Source organism: Pelophylax lessonae (genome assembly GCF_965119305.1).
Source record: "Pelophylax lessonae genome assembly, chromosome: 2".
Taxonomy (NCBI): Eukaryota; Metazoa; Chordata; class Amphibia; order Anura; family Ranidae; genus Pelophylax; species Pelophylax lessonae.
In genome coordinates, this window is record NC_138769.1 from 466,658,716 (window position 1) to 466,686,104 (window position 27,389).

Sequence of the window (27,389 nt, forward strand, 5' to 3'; positions counted from 1 at the left end):
GTCATATCCTCCCACTCCTCCCCTGCACATATTGACTTCATCATCATCATAATACCTTCCATACACCTGCACATACTACCCACTCTCATACCCTCTGCAATCCTGTTCTGCACATACTACCAACAGTCAGACCTCCTGCAATTTCTTCCTGCACATGCTACCAATTACCATGCTATTCACTTTATTCTCTAACATACACTGCCCCTTAAGATACATCTTTAGCATTGTTCATTTTATCCCCAACATTTCCCATTCTGGAGCGGACACAATTTTGCTAGTTAATAATATATTTATTACCCAATAAATATTAAAACGGACTTCCAATGTAACTGCCTATATACCACACCTAGTGCACCTGGAAGCTGTAATTCACAGAAGTAGATACTGTTACTCCAGTGATCTCCACTTGCTTCCATGTCCCGCACTGAGCAGCTAGCCTGCTACAGTCTGAACATAAGAGGTTGGCTGTGTCATTTAGGGAATGCTTTTCATTTTCAGAATGAAAAGTATTTTCTGGTTGGACAAGGTGGAGAGACGGGGTGGTGATGTCACACTCTCCACCTCGCCTTAAGAGAGAACGCTTTGCATCCTTTTAGAGTGAAAAGTATGATCTGAATGGTGCTTATGCCAAGCATCCAACCTCCTGTGTTCAGAATGCAGCAGGGCAGCCGCTTGGTCCAGGACATGAAAGCAAGAGGAGATCAATGGACTAGCAGTGTCTATTTCAGTGAATTTACAGCTTCAAAGGGCATCAGCCAAGTATGGTATATGCAGGGGCGTAAGTACATTGGTCACAATGGCAACCCAGCCCTCTGTACACCTGGATAGGAGGGGCGGCATGTAGAGGAACCAATTACCTCCATTTTTCTCTTGCAGTGACTGCAGGAGGCAAATGGAGGGGATCAGTTCTTGTACATACCGCCCCTCCTACCCAGGCCGCTGTGTGATCCCCTGGCCCCCCTCATCCCCTCCACAGGATGTCAAGATGGACAGCGGAGAAGGGGCCGGTAAATCTGTCATTCCCCTCACTTTTCTTAATGCAGTCAGTGATCCGTACCAATTGCTGACTGTTCAATCATAACTGAGGCATAGTGAACTGTGTTTAATATGCTTCAGTTTGTGGATAACTAGGAAATGGTACAGAGCTATTCCTGTCCATTCATTCTGTGCTGCTGAGGCTGCAGAGAAGGAGATTGAGGGCTGTGGGCTCAATTCACAAAGAGTTATTTTCCTCTTACAATCTGAGAGTAAATAACTCATAGCTCTTTTCAATTTTTTTTTTTGCAATTTACAAACAAAAAAAACTAAAATAAAGCATGAGTTATTGCATCTCCATCAATCCCTATCAATGTGAGGTATCTTACTCATGAAACCACGCAGTACTTTATTTCATGACGTGATCTCCAATGGGATGAATACAATGGAGGATTAGAACCCCTGTCAGTTTTTAGTGCTAATAAAGATGTAAAATAGTTTAAACCATATAAATATGCCAACTCAGTAAATCAGTGCAATCCCTGCAGCATATGTAATAATACATAAGAAAAAAGGTGACTAGAATACCAGTCAAAGGGAAGCTGCTTTCACAGGACACACGTGATGTGTCAAAAACTAAGTTAAATTAAGTAAATACAAAATAACTTTATACATTTCAATATTGAATTAAAATAGTATTAAAAATCACACACATATAAATCACCAAAACAGTGTGAGAGGAAATCCTTACAAATCAAAAGGATCCCTTGAGGTCACCAAAACCAGTGTCCTCCTTGGAAGATTTCCCCTCTATTACTTTTCTGGGGACAACTCAAAATTTGGGATTTTTTTTCACTTTCAATGATAAGGGTAAACAGGACAAATAGAGCGAGTTAATCTCCCTAATGGGGGAACAGACAGCTATAAAAAAAACTTGACAGGGGGTCTAATTGATCTCCACCCTAAATTTTTTCCTTTAGTTATACTTTACGTAAATCAGTTCCAATGATTCTGCGTTTTTCCATATTTAGGTTTCATGCATTACTTTTGAAAGAACTGATCCAAAAAGGTAGAGACTACTTCAAATTGGCTATTATATTTTTGTATTTCTTAAATAACTCATGCCTGAACCATTAATTATTTAACTCATGCATTTATGCATTATTTCCCTTAGTGAATTTACTTTAATGCCGTTTTATGAGCTACTTACCATGTGTTTATGGTTTGTGAGGCAATCAACTTATAAGGTGATAGTGAACTGCCATTTTCAGCATCTCATGAGAGAACTGGAAAAAATGTGTCAAGTGATTCAATTATCTCACAAGATATTCTTTAGTAAATTGAGCCCACAGTCCCTATCTCCTTCCTCTGTCTCAAAGGTGAAACAGCAGAGGTCTGTTGAGACCCCTGATCTATAACTAATCATTCACCCCCCCCCCCCCCCCAACGGGGCTCCTAAGAAATTGTAAAGAATATAAAAAAATACAATTGTAAAATAAATAAATAACATAAAATAGAATGGTAAAAAAATAAAAAAAACGACTGACACCAGTGGCAGAACTACCAGGGTCACAAAGGTCGCACTTTCATGTGGGCCCTGCTGTTCAGTCACCATGGGGGCCCTGCCGGGGTCAAAGGGGCCCTTTATGGTTTCTTGCACCAGGCTCTGAAGGTTCTAGTTAAGCCTCTGGGTATATGCATAGTTACATTGGTCAGAGCTGGTTCAATACCTGGGATTCTTCTTTAAGAATGCTATGTAGAATGAATGGTAAAAATCACAATTAAATACGTTTAATTCCAGGTAATAATTTCTAGGTAAAAGGGACATAATTTATATGAAATCAAATTTGACAAGTCAACAAAAATCCTCCATCACCGTTTATCAGTACTATTCCAGGGCAGTACTGGTAGGAAGGCCTTCGGCCAACCCTGTAGACAGGGGTATAGATGGTTGTGTATTCACCTTCATCTTGTCTTTCTTTTCAGTGTGCACAGCTAGAAGGGCAGTGGTTGTAGACACGTCATTTGGAAGTTCTGTTTCAGCCAACTCAGTTCCAAAGACTTGCAGTGTCTGCGCAGTCTGCTTCACCATTAGGGCAAAACTTTCTATAGCCTAGAAAAAAAAAAGTGTCACAGTAATAGGTTAATAACATACTGCACCAAAGAAAAATTAATAGTGCTGTCTATCGGGGCAACTTTAATCCCAGTAACTTTTTTGTCACAGTGACAGAAATGTTCTAAAATGTGCTGTTGGTTCTATTAATTCTTAAACTTTTGCATCATCTATGACCAAAATCATAGTACAGCTATTTCCTTTCTGAGCATAGGCTCCCACCTCATTCTCCTAATCACTCTTAAAACTGCCAGTTGAGCACCACTGGTATAGAATACCCTTTACTATAGTAGCAAAGGGGCATGAACAAGATGGAAGAAAAAAACCAACCCGTGGAACACAATTTAACTTAACAAGGTCAATTTAAAGTAATTTTTCTTAAAAGTTCAGTCAATTTAAAACTACTACTCCATTTGTACCATACCATGTATAGATCTAGGTTTGTCCCAAGCATGTTTGAAGCCATTTACTGTTGACTGTCTTACTATCTCTGGGAGGAAGGTTGTTCAGTAAAATACTACTTTCTAAAATTAGTTTTCAACTTTTCTCTAGTTAGTTTAAGGTCATGTCCCTGTGTTCTTGATTTTGGTTTCATATTAAAAAAAAAATGCCCTCCTGAACCTTATTCATCCCCATGATGTATTTAAAGGTTTCAATCATGTCTCCCCCCCCCCCCCCCGTTTCCTTCTTTCCTCCAGACTGTACATGTTAGGGTTCCTGAAGTTGTTCTCAATAGGTTTTTTTTTCCAAATTCAATGTTTATTGAAAAAGGGAAGGGCACAACATACAATACAGTCGAACATATTGGCAAACGTCCATAAACAGTAGATGAACATGCAGCAAGTCATGAGACAGAAAAACACAAGGAAGAGCGTACAATCTTACTACAATAACAGTGTATGAAAGATCGAGAGCGGGCCGCGGGGCTCAGAGCCTCCCGAGGAGTCCCCCCTCTACCGGCATCTCTCAAGTGGCCGGCACGAGGAGGTGAGGAGGAACACGGCCGACAGCCCGACTTTCTCGCAATCAGCTCTGTATAAAAAGTGCATAAATGCCCAGGGGGAATGGGGTTTTCCAGGAGTGGAAAAAGCAGGAGGGAGAGAAGGGAGAGGAGAGTAGAAAGCAGTAGAGACTAGAGAGCAAGGAGAGGGTAAGGGTAGGCATGTGGGGGGGGGGGGGAGATGGCCACCCTGATCGCCGGCATCTAGTTAAGCGATCAAATCTTTGTATTCTGCGGAAAAGCTAAACTCATGCCAGTAGTACCAACGTTTGAGGAACTTCTCTCGCGAGCCTCGTTCGGCCGCCACAAGGTCTTCCATTTCATTAATATTTGCAACTTTTCTCAGCCACATTGCGACTGTGGGAGGCTGTGACTGTTTCCAGAGAAGAGGGATGCAGCTCTTGGCCGCCGTGAACAGGAGCGGCAAGATCGATTTCCGATAGGACGAACGCGGAAAACTATTGTGGTGTAGGAGGGTTCTCAATATGTTTTATCCCCTAAACCTTTCCCCATTTTTGTTACCCATCGCTGGACTCGTTCTATCTTATCAATATCTTTTTTGTGAGTGAGGTCTCCAGAACTGGACACAGTATTGTAAATGAGGTCTCACTAAAGATCTAAATAGGAGAATCAGAACCTCCTTCCTCCTGCTGGTAATCCCTCTAGTGATGCATCCTAGATTTCCATTTGCTTTTCCCACTGCCTGGTCACACTGCTCATTTTGCAATCATCTGAAATAAGTACCCCCAAATATTTTTCTTCTGTAGTGCTGGCCAAAACTGTACCCCCAATGTTGTACTCTCTTTCCCTAGGTGCATTATTTTACATTTAGAAACATTGATCTGCAGTCTCCACTGGTTTGACCAATCTTCCAGCAATGCCAAATCTTGTTCCATTTTACAGACACCAAAGGCAGCTTTCACTCTGATTCAGACTGTTCAAAAGCCAAATATCAGTCCAAACCTGTAAAAACAACAAAAAGCTCTTACCGTCCGATGTACAAGCCAGTTTTTATGGCAATAATCCAGTGTGCCACCTAGGTCTCTTGTAAGCTGTGTCTTGTCAATGTAGTTTTGTAATTCTGCGGCTGAATTCAGCATTATGATCTGTGCAAAAGTAATGGTAAAAAACACATCAGTTGTGAACCATCTTCTATGCACAACAGAGCTACAGCTAGAATTATTGTCCTGAAATTGTGAGATCCTGGGTTCAGCTACAACCAAGGACGCTATCTACATTTCAGTTTTTTTTTTTATTTGCTTATGCTTGTGTGGGTTTCATATTGCCTCCCCATTCTCGTTTCAAATTGTAAAAATCAAGTTAATTGGCTTTTGCTTTCACTAACTCTAGGGTTTGTATGGGTACTTGTTTTACAGTAATAGGCATGGTAGTTTTTAAGCTTTGTTGCAGTGAGTACTGAAGTCACAGGCATGTTGTAGAAAATGTATTCTTTAAAGGGTGATGTAATAGGTTAGTGATATCTATTAATAAAAGGAGAATAAATATATAAAGAATAATAAAAAATGAAACAAAATAATAAATAATAGATCCACTTTGCTCCATTTCAACATCAGTGGTAATAAAAACCTAAAAGTAAATTAGAGAAATTAGTTGGCTAGTGTACAGTAGCAGCAGTAAAAGACTAATAATGCAGAAATGCGGTGCCAAGGAAAATGTGCAAACCCTCAGACACTGCCAAGTTATTATGTAGAAATTAGAGCTTCTTTATTACAGTGCACAGTTTCAGTGTGGGAAATCAGTACACATGGTGCTATAGGTGAGGGTGATGTCGAGATCCTTTGAGATACTGAGGATTGCAAATCTCGCAAGATGATGATTCTGTACTGTGCTGTAGTGTCATCTCATGAGATTTGGAGTTGTCAGTATTACCCAGGATCTTGTCCTACAAAGAGTGATTTCACCCCTGTACTATAAAAGGCAGAAAAAAGATTAATATTTCCACTTACTTTTTCCCTCTAGAAGTATTTTCTAAAGTTAAATGTGTTCTTTTAGCAAGGGGAGGGGGGGAAATACTAAATTTGCGGGCCTTGCTTGGAGTTCAAAGTCTGCTTTAAATTAAATCTATATTAAGGTTACCAGATTTTCAAAGTGAAATTATTCTTATTGAAAACATTTTACTGACCATGCCCACTTTTAACCACACACAACAAAAAAATAAAATGGCCACAGACTTTTGGAACAAGAGGCAGACTTTCAAGGTATAAAGACAAAATAAACAGATTTCACATATTTGGAGGCACCAAGATATGCATGCATAGTATGGAGGGACACCTTTAAGTTTATATATGCAAACAGGCTCTGTCAGTAAAAGAAAATCATACATCAACAAATATTCCAGTAAGCTGCAGAAATGTAAAGATCTGCCAAAGAAAGTCTCGTAGCAGAAGCAGTTTGCTTATATTCACATTTCTGCTCTTTTAGCACCCGATTTAGGCTCTTGCTGACTTTTTGACCTCCTTCTATACAAAGAAATGTGTACAGCGCCAAAAACTTAATGAATTAATTATATGCATCAGAAGTGTAGATAGACTAAAAAAGTCCAAAAAAGTCAGTGTGGCCAGGTGCTTGGGGTCAGTAATGAGTAGAAAGAAAGTTCCAACACCATATAGCTGAAATCCCAAATCTTGGAGGAACCACGTGCACAAGTAAAGTAATCCCCTTACCGGAACATTAGACCCCCGGTTAAGGAAGGTCAAACAGGCATGGATCACAGAGACCACAGGTTAAGCGATATCCCCAAAGATAACTGGCACCTGGTCCGTCACACTTGCTTCATCAATACTGTTTGGATCGTCATAAATTCACACTTCCTAAGTTCCTTGCCACAATTGGTAAAGGATGCCCAGATGAATAAATCCAATTAGGGGTGGACGGGAACGATCTTCCCCCATGTGTTATACCGGTATAACACGTGGGGGAAGATCGTTCCTGTCCACCCCTAATTGGATTTATTCATCTGGGCATCCTTTACCAATTGTGGCAAGGAACTTAGGAAGTGTGAATTTATGACGATCCAAACAGTATTGATGAAGCAAGTGTGACGTACCAGGTGCCAGTTATCTTTGGGGATACCGCTTAACCTGTGGTCTCTGTAAACCATGCCTGTTTCACCTTCCTTAACCGGGGGTCTAATGTTCCGGTAAGGGGATTACTTTACTTGTGCACATGGTTCCTCCAAGATTTGGGATTTCAGCTATATGGTGTTGGAACTTTCTTTCTACTCTTTACTGACCCTAAGCACCTGGCCTCACGGACTTTTTTAGTCTATCTACACTTCTGATGCATATAATTAATTCATGAAGTTTTTGGCGCTGTACACATTTCTTTGTATTGTTTTTGGTCTGATATTACCTATGTATTGGCTGCCTTTGGTTTTTTAAGCGTGGCTATCTCCCCCCCCCCCCTTTTTTTTGACCTCCTTCTATGCCTGGACTCCTCCAAGCAGAGTTTGCCCCATTATTTCTGCAGTGGATACTGATGGTCCAGAATGATATGACTTCTGGACCTTGCTAGGCTTGTGCTGCTGCTTGCTGTCCCTGGTGCCACTGCCTCCTCTTTTCTGTAGCAACAGCAACAGGTAATCTGGACTGTCGCTTCTTCTTGGTTTTCACAGCTGATCTTAGTGCAGCTGCTCATGGATGAGCTCAAAGAGACTGCTGCTTTAGTCCTGAATAGTAGTGGTCAATATCTGAGTCTGATGCCAACCTCCATGATGCATAGGCAGTGACAACTCCAGGGGCTGCACTTCATGTACGGTATCTGCCCCAACACATAATCTGTACATAGTGTAAACCTTCCCTGAATTTCCTGCTCTGCAAGCTCCACCTGGACATACCCCATCCCTGACAGGTATGGGACATTCCGAAAGTAGCAGTCAGAGCGAGTTACCCAGGGATTGAAGGAGGGAAGACTCTGGTCCACCCACCTAGGTATGCTATTCCCTTGAGAATGCCTGTTTCCTGGGGAGAGACCCCTTAAAACAGAGGCTGTCCCCAGGAAATAGGGACGAATGGTAACCCTACTATATGCATACATAACTGGGTATTAAAAGTGAATACAGCTACAATTTATGCAGTGAAGATTTTCAACGCATTTAGAAAATCAACGCTGTTATCTCCGCTTTGGCAGAGCTCAAGGACTGCTTATAAATGTTAAACACTATGCCTTTTTTAATTTAATTATTCACATAGACTTGTATAATTCCTGATTTGTCCAATTTATAATTATTATTCCATTTTTACGGCGACTTCCCACAACAAAGTGTAAACCTATCCAAGCATTTTTTGCTGCAGCAAAGTTTATTACAACACCATCGCTTTCCATTTACTTAAACAACTAAATTGCTATACTGTATATATTACTTACCGGTACCTTCATTTTAAAGTCATCTTTGTTGAATCTCAAGGCAATGTCTGCCAGGGCGCGATGGAAGATTCCTGCAGGACGCAAAACAATGACAAGCTGCAGATTCCCTGGGAATGATGCCTGTAAGTGAAACCGTAGACAAACATACATACATATTACTCACAGTGCTGTTGCTTAAGTAAAAGATTTTAAAAAGATTTTCACTGTTGTAAATATTATAAAATAAGTACAGTGCTAATCAGTTCAAAGGAAAAAAAGTGTCCATATCCAAGGGGAAAACATAGGTGCAATCTTCAATTCGTCCTCCTTGGGAGGAGCCAATGACACACAACGTTCTTACAGACTGGGACGTGGCGGCCATCTTGTTGGTTTGAAATGACTGCATGTGGATAGACTGTGGACACACTGGATATGCTGGACATGCTGAATGTTTTTAACCTTAATGTAAGGGATTCTTGCTTTTTAATAAAGTGTTTTTTGACAATCACACTAGGAGAAGTGTCCGGTTTATCTCCGCATGATATATTCGGATTATGGAGACCTTTGGAGAGGAGCACTGAGGATAAACGCTTAGAGGATTCCATTGCCATTTGCACCTTCTATATGATCTACCGCTTCCATAGACCTTTGTAGTGAGGGTCTATGCTAACTGGTAAGAGGCTGTGTGATTGGGTGTCAGTGGTGGTCTCCACAATACGAATAGAATATTGCACCTATGTTTTTCCCCTTGGATATGGACACTTTTCCTTTGAACTGATTACCGCTGAACTTATTTTATATTCTTTACAATCGATCTTTTGCAATACTCAAGATTTTGTGTCAGCTGCTTTGTGTCAGCTGCTTTCTGTACTATATCATTCAAGCATTTATGCCAGGCGCAGCATATTATTACTCATACTGTTGTAAATATGCCATTTCTGATAAGCTTAATTGTCCATGCACATTAAGGGCAAAAGAAGCGGCAAAATAATTGCCCATGGTGGCTCATATTGCACAAAATTTTTTTGAGCATTTGTTTTTATAAGTGTTTTTTTTTCCCCCAAAACATTCCCCTGTGCTCGTTTTTCACTAAAACCAAGGTAACCTGAAAATTCCAAACACTCCTACATTCTGCGTTTAGGCGCATTAATGAGAGTTAAGCATTTTTTTTCAGCCGGAAAGCTTCTCTGAAAAGTGCAATTCTTAAGAGATTTTTTTTTCTGCCTCTAAACCCTCCTCTGAAAATATGCCTGTAAACTTTCTAATGTGCATGAACACATAGACCAACATAGAGTTGCTTATAAAGGCTGAAGAAAAAAAATGCAAAATGCCTGTAATAGTAGCATTTTTATATCTAGTGTGCATGGGCTCTTACCTTTATTTTTGGCACTTTAGATTTGTAAAATTCTCTCAGCACAAAAGCAAGTTTGCTCAAGTCAAGAACAATTCTCATATTCCAGCAGAAACAGCAGCCAGAGGTGAAAGTTATTACAGTGCTAGTTCTGGTTAAGTTCACAAAGCTTTAATACAAGGATATCATTTTCAAATCTTTTTGAACTCAACCTAAAATAACGGTCACTTTTTAAAAAAAATAAATAACTTTATCCTGGTTTGCTAGCTTTGTGAATTGAGCATAAAGTGTTGTACATTGCAAAACATCCCTGAGTAAAATTTTATTTGCACCAAATAATTAATAAAAATAAGAAAAAGGAAAGTATTGTCTGATCAGCATTCACAGTGAAATGATGAAAGGTCACTAGGTCACTATGTCATCTAAAAAAAAAAAAAAAGGGATCCTCTGTGGCCCCCGAAGCATCAGCCTAATACAAAGGGGTTGCACTAATAGAAAGGGGTTGATTTACTAAAACCGGAGAGTGCAAAATCTGGTGCAGCGCTGCATAGAACTCAATCAGATTAAATGTTTTAATTTTGTCAAAACATAATTGAACAAGCTGAAGTTAGAAGCTGATTGGCTACCATGCACAGTTGTACCAGATTTTGCACTCTCCAGTTTTAGTAAATCAAAACCAAAGAGTGTATGATTACAAGAGCGTGCTGGTGACATCTCATCTTTTCACTGTGGTTCAAGGAGCACCATCTGCTATTGTCCCTATAATAACCCATCCGTCAACAAGCTCAGACTCTGTCAGGAGTGCAGTCCTTGTCCTCAGATTTATAATCACCGGTCACACCACATAATCCAACCAGTTGGAAGTGAAATAGGAAAGAGAAAATCAGTGGGACTCAGGATAAGATAACCAGAAAAAAAGAGAGAGAAGACGCATAGTCAGATTACTTTGTTGCTATTTTCACCAAACTTTCCTTGCCTCACTTTTGACTGGCATGTTGAAGTGTTGCAATGTTAAAAAGCCACACCAAATATCACACTGACTATTCTGTAAAGAGAGCTGGAAAACACAAAGGGGTTAATTTACTAAAGGAGTTGAAGCTGTTCACGTTACAAAGCTAATCTTTGTAAATATGGTAAACTGTGTTCACTTTGAATACCCAAGCCATAATTATGGTCCCATTTACATCTGCACAGGGCCTTAGGGCGTGTTGTGCGGTAACTTATGTTAAGTTAAAGTGGGCCTCCCCCTTAAGTCACCAGAACTTAATAAAAGGTACATTTGGGAACAAAGTTTCTTACATTTATACTCCTCTTTAGTCTAGTTGTCCCCTATCCTGGTCTGTCCTACCACTGGTCCTAAATAACCTCCACTATTTAAAAAAAAAAAAAATACATCCTCTTCTTTTTTTTTTTTTCTTTTCTCCTTGTGACACTCCACTGATGATGTCTGCCCCAGATCTCGGACATGTACTGTACAGAATCTGGCACAGTTTGTTACTGCATCTTTGGAAAAAAAAAAAAGGAAAACAGGTTTTCCAGTGGGTAGCTGGAAGGCATTGGCCTCATCACCAGTGCCTCAGAAAACCAGGAAGCTGAAGAAAGTTAAAATTATTTAGCAAAACAATGCTTTATCATAGGATGCAAATGTGGTTTCTTTTCAGCATATAGAGCAACATGCACATTTTTTATTTTTTCGGGGCGGGGGGGGGGGGGGGGGTGTTCCATGAATGGCACTGCAACACACATAGTGTGCATTGCTGCACAATGCGGTAACAGATGTGTTAACAGAACACTCACTAAGACTTTCTTTATCAATATGGAGCTGGGCACAATCTTACAAAAGCTTTATAAATGCTGCTTTAGCAGGTATTATGGCAAAAAAAAAAAATCACAGAGAAAGTTACTGGGTGCTGGGTGAACACTAAATTTTTACTTTCTGGCCATAATTCCAAAACATATGTTTGGCACAAAAACAACAGGACACATCACCAAAAGAACACCATACCCACAGTGAAGCATCATGCTTTGGGGCTGTTTTTCTTCAGCTGGAACCGGCGCCTTAGTCAAAGTAGAGGGAATTATGAACAGTTCCAAATACCAGTAAATATTGGCACAAAACTTCAGGCTTCTGCTAAAAAGCTGAACATGAAGAGGAACTTCATCTTTCAGCATGACAACGACCCAATGGATACATCCAAATCAACAAAGGAATGGCTTCACCAGAAGAAGACTAAAGTTTTGGAATACCCCAGCCAGAGCCCAGACCTGAATCCCATTGAAAATGTGTAGGGGGGTCTGAAGAGCGCTGTGCTTAGGTGATGCCCTCGCATTCTGACAGATTTGGAGTGTTTTTGCAAAGAAGAGTGGGCAAATATTACCAAGACAAGATGTGCCATGCTGATACACTCATACCCAAAAAGACTGAGTGCTGTAAAAAAATCATAAGGTGCTTCAACAAAGTATTAATTTAAGGGTGTGCACACTTATGCAACCATATTATTTTATTTTTTTGTTTTTACTTCCCTCCACCTAAAAGATTTCAGTTTGTTGTTCAACTGAGTTGTACAGGTTTATAGGTCACAATAAAAGGTAGAAAAAGTTCTGAAATTATTTATCTTTGTCTCGTTTTTTTACATCACAGAAACCTGACGTTTTAACAGGGGTGTGCAGACTTTTTATATCGCCTGTATATACACAATCAATTACTCCTCTGATGGCATGGCAAGCTGAATTTCTAGCCTTTTCAGTTCCTCATGTCCCCACTTCAGCTGGCAGCAAAGCATGGGGTGGTGGTGCTGAGGAGCAGAAGCATGATGTGCTGTACCCTGTTTCAAATCACCCTCCTCCCATCTGTTGACAACAAATGTGGCTGCCCCATAGTTAAGCAGCATGTTAAGCAGCCATAGGAAGCAGAGAATAGACCGGACAGTAGTGACATTGGCACCCAAGGCATTGGGCAAGAGATGTTGGGCATGTGCTCCAGGTGTCAGGAGCTAGTGACTCCCATGCTGGCCATACTGATGGACTGTAATCATATGAACCCCATTCCATGTTGATAACAGCCTGTATACCCTTTAGTGGGTACTTCAACATGAGGGCATCAAAAAAAGGCACAATAGGAAACTGCAGATTCATAATGCTCTTGAGAATATTGCCAATATGCCTACTATTATCCACTGGTACTTTTTAGGGTAAGGCACTCATTTGTGTTTTTTAATTTGGAAAAAAAGGATTTGGTTGTGAACAAACCCAACCTGCTGCACTATTTGAACTTACTCATTTCTTCTCCTGACAAATAAAAAAATACCCTTGCACTAGAAGATCTCAAGACCCCCTACTGCCCCTTGAAGGGTGCCCAGTATTGCTTCAGCTTGCTACATAATTCCGTGATCCTATTTCATATGTGGCAGATTTGCAGTAAAAATACAGAAAACACATCCTTGCATGGTTTGGCATACTTTGCATTCACAGGATCTCGCTTTAGAAAGGGGGGGGGGGTTAAGGTAAGTATATATTTCCTAACCTTTTTCCACAAGTGTTTTGTTTTTACAACAATATTGTGGAGAATTTATATGGAGGGAAGAGCAATATGTAATAAGATCTGCATTAACCCAATCCCGTGTATATAAACTCTTAATGTTTAGGGCCTCATGTTATCACCTAACTCTAAAGACAGCCTTTAACCCCCCCCCCCTTCCTAAAACCCAGCAATAAAAGTAATGCCCCAATTAACACTTTGATTCCTTATTTTGCTTCAAAATCTCCTCATCCTGTACCAGTAGCCTCTATACCTGCACAGGACAGCTGACATTTTAAAGAGGAGAACGACTAATAGTACTGTACACCTAATCTATTGTTAACTGTATGCTTAGGCTAATACACATTCCTAAAAACCGATCCCCTACCCACAATCTCAAAGAAATGTATAAAAAGTTCAATTTCAACTGGAAAAGTAGTAAACTATGAATAGATGACACAAGGAGTCCTGCTCTTAGAATCACAGCATCCTATTGGCCTCTCATTCTGTATGCCAAAAAATCAAGCATAATAAATAGGTCAATAATTAGACCTGAAGATTCAGTTATACCATAATGTCCCAAAACTGTCTAGAATAACAGCGACTGCACTGACAGTTAGCATATTTATCTAGGGATCATGAACAAAATGCTTTGCTTACCAGTAGCTTATTTGCATTACAACAGAATTAGATGAGCAGCTGTACTGAAATCCCTTTAAGTGCTACTAAGGTAAATAAAACAGCAGCAAGCAGGCCTTCATTTTTTTCACAACAGCATGGCATAGCGATATCAATAACCACATTGCCTGGCAAAGTCACAGATACAAAAATACACAGAAATACACTTATTTATCCAAATAAACCATGGTATTTATGTCCAAATGATGCTATTATCGTGACCTTGAAAAACCGGGATTTATTTTCAAGATTTTAGATAAGAAATTTAGATTTGTATGCCAAGGTTTAACCAGGTACGCATTCTGATTTTGGAATAGAAAAATAAAAATGTAAAAGGCTGCGTACAATTCAGCTTTAGGATGATGAGAAACATGCATCACAGGCTATATCTGAGTGGATGACTATGACTGGTGCAGAATAAATGGTTAATAATGTATAAGAAAACATGGCTATTTTACGTTAAAGAAGAAGAAACGTATGCACCAAGGGACCTATTTATGAAACTGTTGATTTAGCATTAAAGGAAAAAGGACTTACCGCAATCCTTAGTATTGACGCTTTCACAGATGTCCATTTGTCCAGTCTCCGGTCAATGACTAGGATAAATCCAATTCCCGCATCTTGTAAACTAGACGTAGAATTAGAGAGAATGAGAGAGGCTGTAGTTATTATTATTCCACGTGTGGATGCTGCCTCCTCACTATGGTGCAGCTGTTTTAACTCTCTCCCTGCTGAGCAAACCTAAGTACGGATGTTGAAATAAAACCTCAAAGTATTTACACAGGCTCAATTCCACCTTCCCATGTGGGGTCCATGGAGCTGGTTTTATATGACCCATGCAATGTTAATAATTCCATTTTAGTTCAATCTGCGGCAGCCTGCATCCATTTGATTTTCCTCCCCATCACCACCATTCTTCCAATTGGTTTTCCCATACAGAATTGTCTCATCCTCAAAAGCAAACGATGCATATCCATACAGATGCATTAATTACACAGCTGTTATGATGCAGTATTTAGTCTCCATCATCCACCTGGTTTAAGCATCCCTTGATGCTGCACCATCAGTCTATTTGCACTAAGGGTTGTGGGTCCACCTTAATCACAGCAACATTATACGGCTGGTTACTGAGAAGGAGCTGCGAGCCAGATGCAAAGCTGCCTTCGCTGCTGACTGAAGAAATGACCTTTGTTTTTTCTCCTTTCTGCTCTGTTTAGCTGCATATGCTGTAGACATGGTGCATGACTAGCCCTATATCTGCTTCTAGTCGAAGAAGCAGGGAAATAGTGCAGTGCCAGCATCTGACGGGGGGGGTGGGGGCCAATCACAGCAGCCTGGAAGAAGAAAAACGCTGAAAGGCTGACAAGAATAGCGAATGGTAAGTACATTGCGGGAGATACAGATTGTAGCATAGGAAAGGCTAAAATAATTAACAGCGACGGCACGGAGAAGAGCCATTATTGATGACTGTTGCTGCAGTATTAGCTAAACTGAACATAACCTATTTTATTTCAATAAGTAAATAAAAAGGCTGCAAGGAAAGAGAATGGTAAACTAGAAGTGCCATGCACTTGTAACTAGACTTTAAATATCCATCTATGGATTAAAATTTTATATACATACATACAGTATATATATATATATATATATATATATATATATATATATATACATACACATACACACATACATACAGCATATATATATATATATATATATATATATATATACACACATACATACAGCATATATATGTATACACACACATACATACTGTATATATATATATATATATATATAAATATATATATATACACACACACACATACAGTATATATATATACAGGCATACCCCGTTTTAAGTACACTCACTTTACGTACACTCGCGAGTACGGACACCGCTTGGTCAGCTTGACATCGCACTACTCCCAATTTTTAACATTGGCGTCTATGGGAAATCTTGGTCAGCTTGACATGGCACTACTCCCAAACCATAAGTGACAGGGATACCAAACTTAGGGATCATCGAGAGGGGACCCAGGACTACAACATATCCTTTTTTGTGGTCGGCCAGCTTGCCTAGGTAATCCACCATGTCATAGTCCTGTTTCCTGTAACAGTGCCATGTCAAGCTGACCAAGATTCCCTATAGAGCTTGTGTATTTACATGCATTGAGAAGGGGAAAAAGGTATTGCTTCAATTTAAGTACATTTTCGTTTTACATACATGCTCTGGTCCCATTGTGTACTTAAAAGTGGGGTATGCCTGTATATTTATATATACACATATACACACACACACATACAGTGTATATATATATATATATATATATATATATATATATATATATATATATATAAAACAGAATTTGCAATATAAAACTCAAAACTGCTTTTAAAATGTGCTTTGGCTGCAAATATATTGCTTGCATTATTACAATTTGCATACTACTGGAAGAGATCAGCTTCTAAAGCTAGCCACACAAGACGATTTTTGGATGAGGATTCAGGCTTCTATAATGAGTGGAGGGGAAGCAATCAAAGCAAAAGGGCATTTGTTAAAGACTATACAAGTGTTCGGCAACAAATACTTTCTAACTTTAATAGATCAAAGTCACAGCAATTCCTGAGCCTGTCATATCAAATACAATATCAACCACAAAGTTGGTAGGGTATGCTAGAACTTGTAGTGCCACAACACCTGGAGGGACAAATATTACAAATTGATTGTATAATCCCTGTACAATCTTCTTTAGGATTACCAAAACAATACAATATAATAAAATGGTTTACCTAAACGATTCTTTCAATTTATGTTGAATCATGGAGGTCTTCATACTACATTGCTGTATGTAATTCTAAAAGAGATTGTACAAATCGGAAAATAACAAAGATTGCCTATGGCTGGAGTAAAGCTATTATACTGCATTGATAAAACTGAAAAAAAAAAAACGCACCTATAAATGGATGGTGCTGCTAAACTAACTCCTTGGCCTGGGGTGTTATTTCAATGCAAATGAACCACAGGTATCACATGAACCTGTACTGAATATGCATCAAAGAGCTTCTCTTTTGCCTCAATAGTGGATAACTGGATTTACTAGTTCTGCATAGCAAGTCAACTACTTAAAGGATAACTCCACTTTGGTAGTAAGATATAGCGAATATAAAAATAATATTATAGCATATACAAATGCCAACACCCCCCAAGAAATTTCCAGCTTGTGCGATTGACCCACTGGTTTTCCTAGACGTCTGAACTAAGATACAAGTCAGATTTTAGACACCCTCAACAACAAAACTGTAATTTTTGGTGAGATACTCCCAAAGGGTTAATTGCCTCAAAAGGAATGCAGACCCTACATTTTGCTCTGCAGACCACCACAAGCCCTGTACATCAGCTGATTAATATTAAAAAAATGTGCTCACATTCACTTACTCTGCAGACAACAAACAGCTTTTTCTTCAGAGCATACACAGTTCAGAAACTGCAACAAAGTTTGTTAAAATCCATGCACTGTACATTGATCCTCCAGAGGGGATTGCATTCCCCCCCCCCCCCAAAAAAAAAGTGTACCTCCAATACATTTGCAATTCCTTATGCAAGAAAATGCACTTGACCTTTTAATTCCTGTTGTGGGCTAACAACACACATCATTTTTTTGTGGACCAATAGGGATCAGTTCTGCCCAGTTTGCTGAACTACTGAAACCCTCCCCCTACTCTACTCTCTACATCAGGGGTCTTCAAACTATGGCCCTCCAGTTGTTCAGGAACTACAATTCCCATCATGCCTAGTCACATCTGTGAATGTCAGAGTTTTACAATGCCTCATGAGATGTGTAGTTCCGCAACAGCTGGAGGGCCGTAGTTTGAGGATCCCTGCTCTACATCATAAAGTCGAATAGATCTGTATTCCAAACAAAAGAACTAGGAGGGCTTGTAAGGCTTCAGGTGATAACAAAGAAAGTGTGCAGAAAGAAAGTGTGTACAAGACACGGAGCAGAATTTCCTACATGATCAACAGGTATTTTTTTGCACTCATTTACCAGAAATAACAAAAACGCTTTAAATGGTATATTTAACAGACAAAAAAAAAAGGAGCAAATCAGAAGATCATTGTGAAGATCTTCAAAGAACAGAAAACTTTGATAAATTGGATTAACAACTGTCCTGCATATTTTATATATCGGATCTAATCTAGGACACGTACAATTGTAAAACTGTATTACCAAAATCATCCACGATTTATTGACCTACTATTCAGCACTAGGTTATGAAGAATGTGGATCATTGTGCTGCAAGCTACATGGGTGTTCCTATCTCGTATAAATGGTGGATGATGTTGAAGGATAGGGACACGAGTGCCCAGTGTAGTTCCCGGAATTGGTCACTAGATATTGCCATAGTTCGCATTAGGAAACCTGCACTAAAGAGTAGGCAATGTAGATGCTTAGGTAGCCCCTAGAGGTCCCCAGAATAGTGAGTGGGGTGTATCAGAGAAAGGCCAGCCCACCCCTTTCAGTTTGGGGCATCTTGGGTAGATTCTGTTGGTAGTCTGGCTGGGGGAATTGGTCATAGGAAACAGCGCAAGAATGAATGCTGGCCATACACTATACGAAAAAACATTCAAACTAATTTCCGGAAAAAAAAACACTCGGCCGTGAGAGCAAACGATCGTTCAATAACTGATAAATCGTTCAAGAGACATAAATGAATGTTTTTTGTTTGTTTTTTCACATATAGCTAGTGCAAGCAATTTGGACGAGAAACACATTAACCTTTCAATTTATCGTTCGTGCGGCAGAAAATTTTCAAACTTGTCCTTCATTTTTTTTGCTCAAAATTGTCACAACAGATTACTGATTTGTGCCCATTAACTGGTTGAAAAATGAACAAACTGTCCAAATGACCGAATTTCAGCCGATTTTTCATATAGTGTATGGCTACCATCAGGCATACAAATATGTGTAATTTTTGAGGTTCTAGCTTCTGGGAGCTTCCTTTTAGGAAGAAGCAAGGGAGGAGAAATGCAGGACATATAGAACTCCTTCACACCCAGTGGCTTGGGATGTATGGCTTTAGCAAACGCAATGTGCGGTCACTACTGACTGAAAAGATTTATAAATAGCAATCAACTAAGTTTCTCTTCTTTCCTGTAACCTTATGATGGGAATGAACAGAACAAGTGCTTGGTAAGGCTGCTATTGGGGTCGATTGTCACAAAGCCTGAGAAAGGTATGGAAAGAAAGGGGCTACTGAGTGGTACTGGTTAGGCCTCCAAGAGGAGCTTTTATTGTATTGGTGCTCGGGTGAGAATCCTGTGCCCATAGCACTTCAGTCTAAGGGGACAAACCTCTGCAGGGCAGAGTTAAGGAGTACAAGTGCTCCACCACTAGTACATATGGAGGACATGAAGCCCAGCACGTGGCTAAGCCGCCACACAACACTGCTACAATTTCAAACATGGATACACCACTGCCGTTTACTTACAGTACACAATAGAGATCCTATTTATATATAGAATGCTTTTATTCTCACTGCCAGAAAAGTTAAAACTGCATTCAAAGTGTCATGACAAAGCCATCATCGAAATCACCACTGTCCACTGGGCCATATAATGCACTCCCATGTGACGATATTCATCCATGTGCCATCAGACTGCACATAACACTACTCACTAACAACCATTTGGGATATCGGTAAAACCAATGACATTTTTTTTTCAGCCAATTCCTATTCTCTCCAAGGTTAAGCAGTGCTGGATCCACTCCCACCAGTACTGGCATAAAAATGCACACCCCATTTGATACTTCCTGTGGTCCTCAACCCTGGCCTACAGGGCCCACTAACAGGCCAGGTGTGCAAGATAACTGAAATACATCCCAGGTGATATAATTTGCTGCTCAGTGATTGCAGTACTCTAGTCTGCATTTCCCCATGGTAATACTTAAAATCTGGACTGTTAGTGGGCCCTGAGGACCGGAGTTGAGGACCACTGTTCTAACCAGTTTAAGTATGCCAAAGGAAATTGTCAATACAACTACAAACCCTCGTAGGATGTTCATGGCTTGTTTTCATAGGGAAAAATCTAAGCTCTGCCAGGACAGACATTGCACAGTATGGTGTCATAGCATCAAACCTAAAGACATATTTGTCAGACTTAATAAAACCAGCAATGCTCAGCTCACAAGCCAATGCCAGCACAAACACCAGCCTGTGCTTTGGAAGGGAATACAGTTGAGGGTGATTTATGAAAGAAATAAGTAAAAGCTGATTTTTTGTTGTACCCGGTTTATCAACTCTGCTCTACTTTTTGTAAATAAACCCTTGTTCTTCGACTATAGAGTTTCAGATTCAGTTTTTGCTAATGCAAACCACAGTTTCAGTGTTCATCAACAATTCTATGAAGCTGGCAGCAATGTTGATCAAAGGCTTTCATTATGTAAAAGAAGTATAAGACTATGTACAGTATAGACTGAAGGTAAAGCCAAGGTGTATTAGGAAACAGCATTTTTACATAAAACGCCAACATAACTGGCTGTTTTGTCGTAGGGTCCTGCAAAAAGCCCAAGACAAAACTGCTGCCGCCTGGTCCCTTCAGGCTAATGATTCTATTAAAGGCTTGCCTCTAGAAAAGGCTGGGGATATTCTCTATCTGCGCACAAGCTGTCACATACAATCTCTGCAAAAGCAAAACTGGAACGCCTGCAGTGAACATTCACAGTGACACTTACATATTTCGACACTGCAGTACCCTGAAACACAGTTCCTTTTTATGTTCTTTATATGTATTTTTTTTTTTTGCACAAACGTGTCTATTCCAATATAGAATCTATTTTTAAATGTATATCTCGTTTACATGCAAGCAACATACATTGCTCAAAAAAAATTAAAGGAACACTTTGAAAACACATCAGCTCTCAATGGGGAAAAATATCATGCTGCATATCTATACCGATATGGACTGGGTAATGTCTTAGGAACAAAAGGATGCCACATTGTTTGATGGAAATTAAAATTATCAACCTACAGAGGGCTGAATTCAAAGACACCCCGAAAATCAAAGTGAAAAAATGATGCAGCATGCTAGTCCATTTTGCTGAAATTTCATTGCAGCAAATCATAATGGTGTTCAGTAGTTTGTATGGCCCCCCCACGTGCTTGTATCCATGCCTGACAATGTCAGGGCATGCTCCTAATGAGACGATGGATGGTGTCCTGGGGTATTTCCTCCCAGATCTGGACCAGGGCATCACTGAGCTCCTAAACAGACTGAGGTGCGTTAGATAGAACAAAACATAATTTCCCAGAGGTTTTCTGTTGGATTTAGGTCAGACGAGCATAGGGGCCATTTATTGGTATCAATTCCTTCATTCTCCATGAACTGGCTTTTTACTCACTCCACAAGAGGCCGGGCATTGTCGTGCACCAAGAGGAACCCAGGATCCACTGCACCAGCGTAGGTTTTGACAATGGGTCTAAGGGTTTCCTCCTAATTCCTAATAGCAGTCAGGGTGCCATTGTCTAGCATGTAGAGGTCTGTGCATCCTCCATGGATATGCCTCCCCAGACCATCACTGACCCACCACCAAACCGGTCATGCTGAACGATGTTACAGGCAGCATAACATTCTGCATGGCTTCTCCAGACCTTTTCACATCCGTCACATGCTCAGGGTGAACTGAATCTGCTCTCATCTGTGAAAAGCACAGGGCGCTAGTGGCATACAGGCCCTATACTGGTGTTCAATGGCAAATGCCAATCAAGCTCCACTGTTTCAGGCAGTGAGCACAGGGCCCGCTAGAGGATGTTGGGCCCTTAGGCCACCCTCATGAAGTCTGTTTCGGTTTCTGATTGTTTGGTCAGAAACATTTACACCAGTGGCCTACTGAAGGTCACTTTGTAGGGCTCTGGCAGTGCTCATCCTGTTCCTCCCTGCACGAAGAAGCAGATACTGGTCCTGCTGATGGGTTAAGGACCTTCTATGGCCCAGTCCAGCTCTCCTAGAGTAACTGCCTTTCTCCTGGATTCGCCCCCATGCTCTTGAGATTGGGCTGGGAGGAATAGTAAACCTTCTGGCAATAGCACGTATTGATGTGCCATCCTGGAGGATTTGGACTGCCTGTGCAACCTCTATAGGGTCCAGGTATTGCCTCATGCTATCAGTAGTGACACTGACCCTAGCCAAATGCAAAACTAGTGAAAACAGTCAGAAAAAATGGAGTAGGGAAAACAATTTTAGTGGCCTCCACCTGTAAAACCATTCCTGTTTGGGGGTTGTCTCATTGTTGCCCATCGAGTGCACCTGTTGTTAATTTCATTAGTACCAAAGCAATTGAAACTGATTAACAACCCCCTCCACTACTTAACTGACCAGATAAATATCCTAGGAGTTTAACTGACTTGATGATATACTCTGAATAAAAAGTGTTCCTTTAATTTTTTTTAACAGTGTATTACAAATAAATCCAACTAAATGTAATTATTAGGTTGGAGCTGTGATTGCTCTAGTAGAGGAAAAGAATGCTTTGCAGAATGGTCCATGTTACATAACAGGATTCTGCAATCACTAAAGCCTCTGTTTACATAAATGGCTATAATTTTTACATGTGCATTTATGTAAAATTCTCCATTTAGAGCAGAACTATGGCCACCCATTAAAAATATGTGTCACAGCACTACATTGTGCACCCAAAGTTTTCTGCTGGAGGGTAGTCCACCTAATGCAGCTTCCTATGAAAACGTGGAAACGATACTGCACTGATCTCTAGCTCAGTGAACGCCAACCTTTTGCACCTCACGGCTACTAGACCCTTGGATCACACTGCTGCCTCAAGCCCCGTACACACGTACGGATCGTCGTCATACAAACATCGGCGGACGAAAGATCTGCCGATTGTATGCGTGTTAGTATGGTGCCTCCGACAGCTGTCTGTGCACAATCCGCGGACAAGAGTCTTTCTTGCAAACATGAAAATTTTTGTCTGCGGACACCAGAACGGACGATTGTTCGCCTGTCAGTACAGAAATCAGCCGACAGACCGCAGATTTGCAAGACTGGGCATGCTCAGAAAATAAAAAACACAGGGAAAGTTAACCATTACATGACATCACTTCTGCAGTCAGCTGAAGTCTGCGGACAAAATTCTTGTGCTGTCCTTGTGCTGTCTTTGCACTTTTCAACAGACACCGACATCCCGGGGAGAAAAGACGAACGTTTGTATGACGACGATCCGTACGTGTGTACGGGGCTTAACACACACAATGCTTCAGCTTTCTGCTCCCCTCTGCCACCCCCCCCTCACATCACACTGCTGCCTTATACACACAATGCTTTGGCTTTCTGCTCCCCCCCCCCCTGCATCACACTGCTGGCTTACAGACTCATCATTGGATCTCATCTCCCTATCCAGGCATGTGCTTGAGCTCCGTGCTCCCTTCCCTTCTGTGTTCAGCACAGCCATTGGAAGTCCCCCCCTCTTTACCTCCAGCTCTCTTCAGTACTCCCCACGCCTCCCTCTGAGTTCACAGGAGCCAGAAATAGAGAGGAGGCATCAGGTATCAATTCGCCCTGACAGTATCGACTGTCAGGGCACATTGAGAACAATACTGGAACAACTTTGGGTGTTATACATCTGCCACAATGTTGACTTGAAGCAAAATCCCTGGAGCCCACCAAAATTTTCTCGTGGACCACCACAGCAAGCAGCTTGCTATGGGGGCACTGGAGCCAAGCTGCTGCCCTGTATGTCCTTTCAGATATGGAGCCGTGGTTTGGCCCTGCCCCCTCTCTCTCATTGGCTCACTGAATTTGATTGACAGCAGCAGGAGCCAATGGTGCCAATCAGGAGGTAGAGTCTGGGATAGCCAAGGCTATCTTGCAACATACCTGGATCAAGATGGGGCTCAGGTAAGTATTAAGGGCAGGGCTGGCCCAATACATTGTGCTGCCTAGTTCAAGAATGAAATGCTGCCCCCACCTCCCTCAAAAAAAATCACGCCCACCAAAAGGCCCCCACATCCATTATTTTATATCATGATAATAAAACTAAAATTTTATTTAACAGGAAGTCAGATGTACATGCAACAGCACTAAAAACAGAGAAAACAGGCGCCTCTGAGTAAAAGGTTTAATGTTGCAGGACACAATAAAAACTTACATATAAATAAGTGGATACAGTAACATCGGGGGTCCGGTGTCCAGGGTCTGCATGGGGTTATCTTGTGGGTCAAGAAATGCCGCTCGTTCCGTGGTCCTGTCCAGCAGGAAGTGATGATGGTGTGTGTGAGTATGAGTCACCGGCGTGCTCGTGATGAATTTAGGAGCATGCGCACTGTGGTAAACTACCAGCACGTGCTCCTTTTCCAAGCTCTTGAAAAAAGCATATATGTGTGCCGGCATCACACATATATGCAGCGTCACGGAGGTAGGCTTTCTTCTGAGAGCGCGCGCCCAACACGAAGACTCAACTGTCATCAACTTCACAGTGAGGCCCACGCTCCTCCTCTTTCTTAAAGGATAAAAAAAAATGCATTTTTATTTTTCTCCTAGCCAGAGGAGAATGTAAAAATGGCACCACATTGATGTGCACCAGCGTTTGCACTGGAAGCAAGCTCCAGAGCACTCCCAGAATGTAAACCAAGAGCTCCTGGTTTTGTAAAAAGGATTATGAGCGGGGAGGACAGGCTTCCAAACACATGATTGCTGTGATAGTCTATGATTGGCTATCACAGTGATCACTCAAAAACTCACATCTGGACTCTTTTTCCTTCTGAATGGAGAAAAGAAAAATACATTGTATCCTTTTCTCCTAAAAAGAGGAGGCGCATGTAAACAAAAAAGGCCTGTGTTTAAAAATTATATATATATATATATATATATATATAGAGCTTGATTTAGGCTATTGTTAGTGTCAATGTAAGGGTCAAAAGGTCAGGGTTAGTATATTTAAGATATGATTAAAAAACACTTGTTTATTTAGTGTAAGGTATGATGCAAAAAACCCCCCCAAAAAAACAATGTATACTATTGTTTCCTTGCTCCTCCACTTCTTCCCACAGTACAGAGCTCCCCCGTCTCCACCCATTACACAGAGCTCCCCCCTCCTCCCTCTGCCCCCATTACAGAGCTTCCCCCTCCTCCCTCTACCCCATTACATAGAGCTCCCCCCATACTAAGAGAACCCCCCCTAGTACACACAGCCCTGCCAGTACTCAAGAGACCCTCCCTGTACACAGAGCTACCCCAGTACATTCAGACCCCCAGTACTCAGGCCCCCCCCAAAGCCTACACTGCTCTGCCCCCCCCCCCTTCCCAAGCAGCTTATTATGCAGTCCTGTGGGTTGCAGCTGCTCCTCTTGCAGTGTCACTTATAAGCACAGAATGCTGCATTGGAAGCCTCTTCTGTGTTTACAAATGGTAGTGGCCAGCAGGTGGCAGTAGAGAGTACCGCCATGCTCTAGACAAAATCAAAAACCTGTTTACAGGAGTGGCACTGCAGAAAGGAGCTCCCAGCACACCACATGGAGCTGGGGCCCATGTCCCGTCTGTCAGCTCCTTGTCCCAGCACTGGCTGCGAGGACATGCACAGGTTTACTACCACATGCCAAGTTGCCAAACTGTTTAGACATTAAGATTTGTTTTACCTTGAAGCATTAGAGTGTTAACATTACATATACAAGGACACCTTGGTAGGATTTATAAGCAAGTATAAGGGGAAAGCAACAACTTTTAATTTTTAATATTATTTAAAACACCTTTATGTGAATGGAAACATGTAGAAAATCTAAAGTAGGTGTTATTCCAATATAGCTGCAAACGTGCAGAAACACTTTAAACAATGTTTAGTTTTAATATGTGGAAATGGATTGTTCCGATACGATTCACCAAGTTTCCTAGAATCTCTCCATATGAAAGCTAGCTGTAATCCCTTTACTGTAATTTTCCCTACCATGACTGGATTTAGAAAATTAAATAATTAAACTGACATTGGAGGAAGCACCTGTATCTTCTGTATGTAGGGAGACATGTAGCCCATAGCAAAAACAAAACAAAAATTCCCTTCCCGCTTACCAGCTAGCCTGCAATGAAACTGAATTGTCCAGGTCTAACAATTCACGTTAAAAACAAAAGGTTTGGTCGCACACATTTGCCCTGACTGCGATGATATGCACAGGTTTACTACCACATGCCAAAGTTGCAAAACTGGGTTCAGACATTAAGTTATTTGTTTTACCTTTAAACATTAATATGTTAACATTACAAAGACAAGGATTGGTAGGATTTTTAAGCAATTATAAGGTGTAAACAACAACTTTTAAATTGTATTATTATTTAAGCAATGCTATGTGAATGTAAACATGTAACTGTAATAAAGTAGGTGCTACCCCAATATGGCTGCAAAGTGCAAATACACTTTAAACAATGTTTAGTTTAATTATGTGGAAATGGATTGTCCTAATACAGATAATCAAAAGGGTTCCAGCTAGATTAAATATGACCTATCTTAACTTACATGATTAAATATGATTTATCTTTAGATTATTTTTTGTGTCTCAACACTTGCAATTCATTTACTAAGTGTCCTATGTAGGAATCTCTCCATATGCAATCTAGTTAAAATATTTTTTCTGTAATTATTTTCTCCACCATGTATGGATTTAGAAAATGTAATTAAATAAATTGACATTGGAGGAAGCACCTGTATCTTCTGTTCATAGGGAGACATGGTGCCCCTACTTATATCACATCATTGTAGGTACAGCCTGAGGAAAGCATATACAAAGCACTATCATGTCTGTGCTGAGCTTAGTGTATTATAGTCTGATCAGAGCTACCTCTTTAACTCCCTGGAAGCATACAGTATTCTATCCAACTGAATTTTATCTTTCACAATACCCTAAGGAAGCAGAGGTATTACTCTGTAATATATATATGTATAGTACATTACATTGGGCACTATACTTCCCATATCACACCACCACAGTGCCATAAGATTTTCTACTAGGCAACACTGAGTGCCCATTGCATAGCGTCTAATGAAAAATGCTACTAGAAGCCCATCATCTGGATACCATTTAGTGACTATAGACACTAAGGCCTCGTACGCACGATTAAATTATAGGACAAATGACTGTACGTTTTTTTTTCTTTTTGCATGCTAGTCTCCATATCGAAAATGAAGAGGTTACTAAAGTTACAAAAATTCTCGTATGACAGAATAAAAATTCAGAAGTGACGTCATGTATTGCATTGCATTTTCGGACAAAGACTTTACAGATTAAGCAAAAATCATACGATCTGGTATCATACGAGAAATATTTTCGGATAATATCAGATGAACTGTCCTGATCAGCTCTGGAAAGCTGTGTACTAACCATCAGATTA

General features: G+C 40.6%; 1 protein-coding gene across 1 annotated transcript in view; it reads right to left on the bottom strand.

Annotated features, from left to right (window-relative positions):
- The window catches only part of MCF2L (MCF.2 cell line derived transforming sequence like), a 182,801-nt gene that overhangs the window by 56,029 nt on the left and 99,383 nt on the right, over nt 1–27,389 (bottom strand). The window contains exons 4-7 of the mRNA XM_082245528.1: nt 14,537–14,627; nt 8,475–8,594; nt 5,078–5,194; nt 2,939–3,088 (exon numbers count right to left, since the gene is read on the bottom strand). Of these exons, the coding sequence (XP_082101654.1) occupies nt 2,939–3,088; nt 5,078–5,194; nt 8,475–8,594; nt 14,537–14,627 (478 nt within the window). The remainder of the gene's footprint in view (nt 1–2,938; nt 3,089–5,077; nt 5,195–8,474; nt 8,595–14,536; nt 14,628–27,389) is intronic.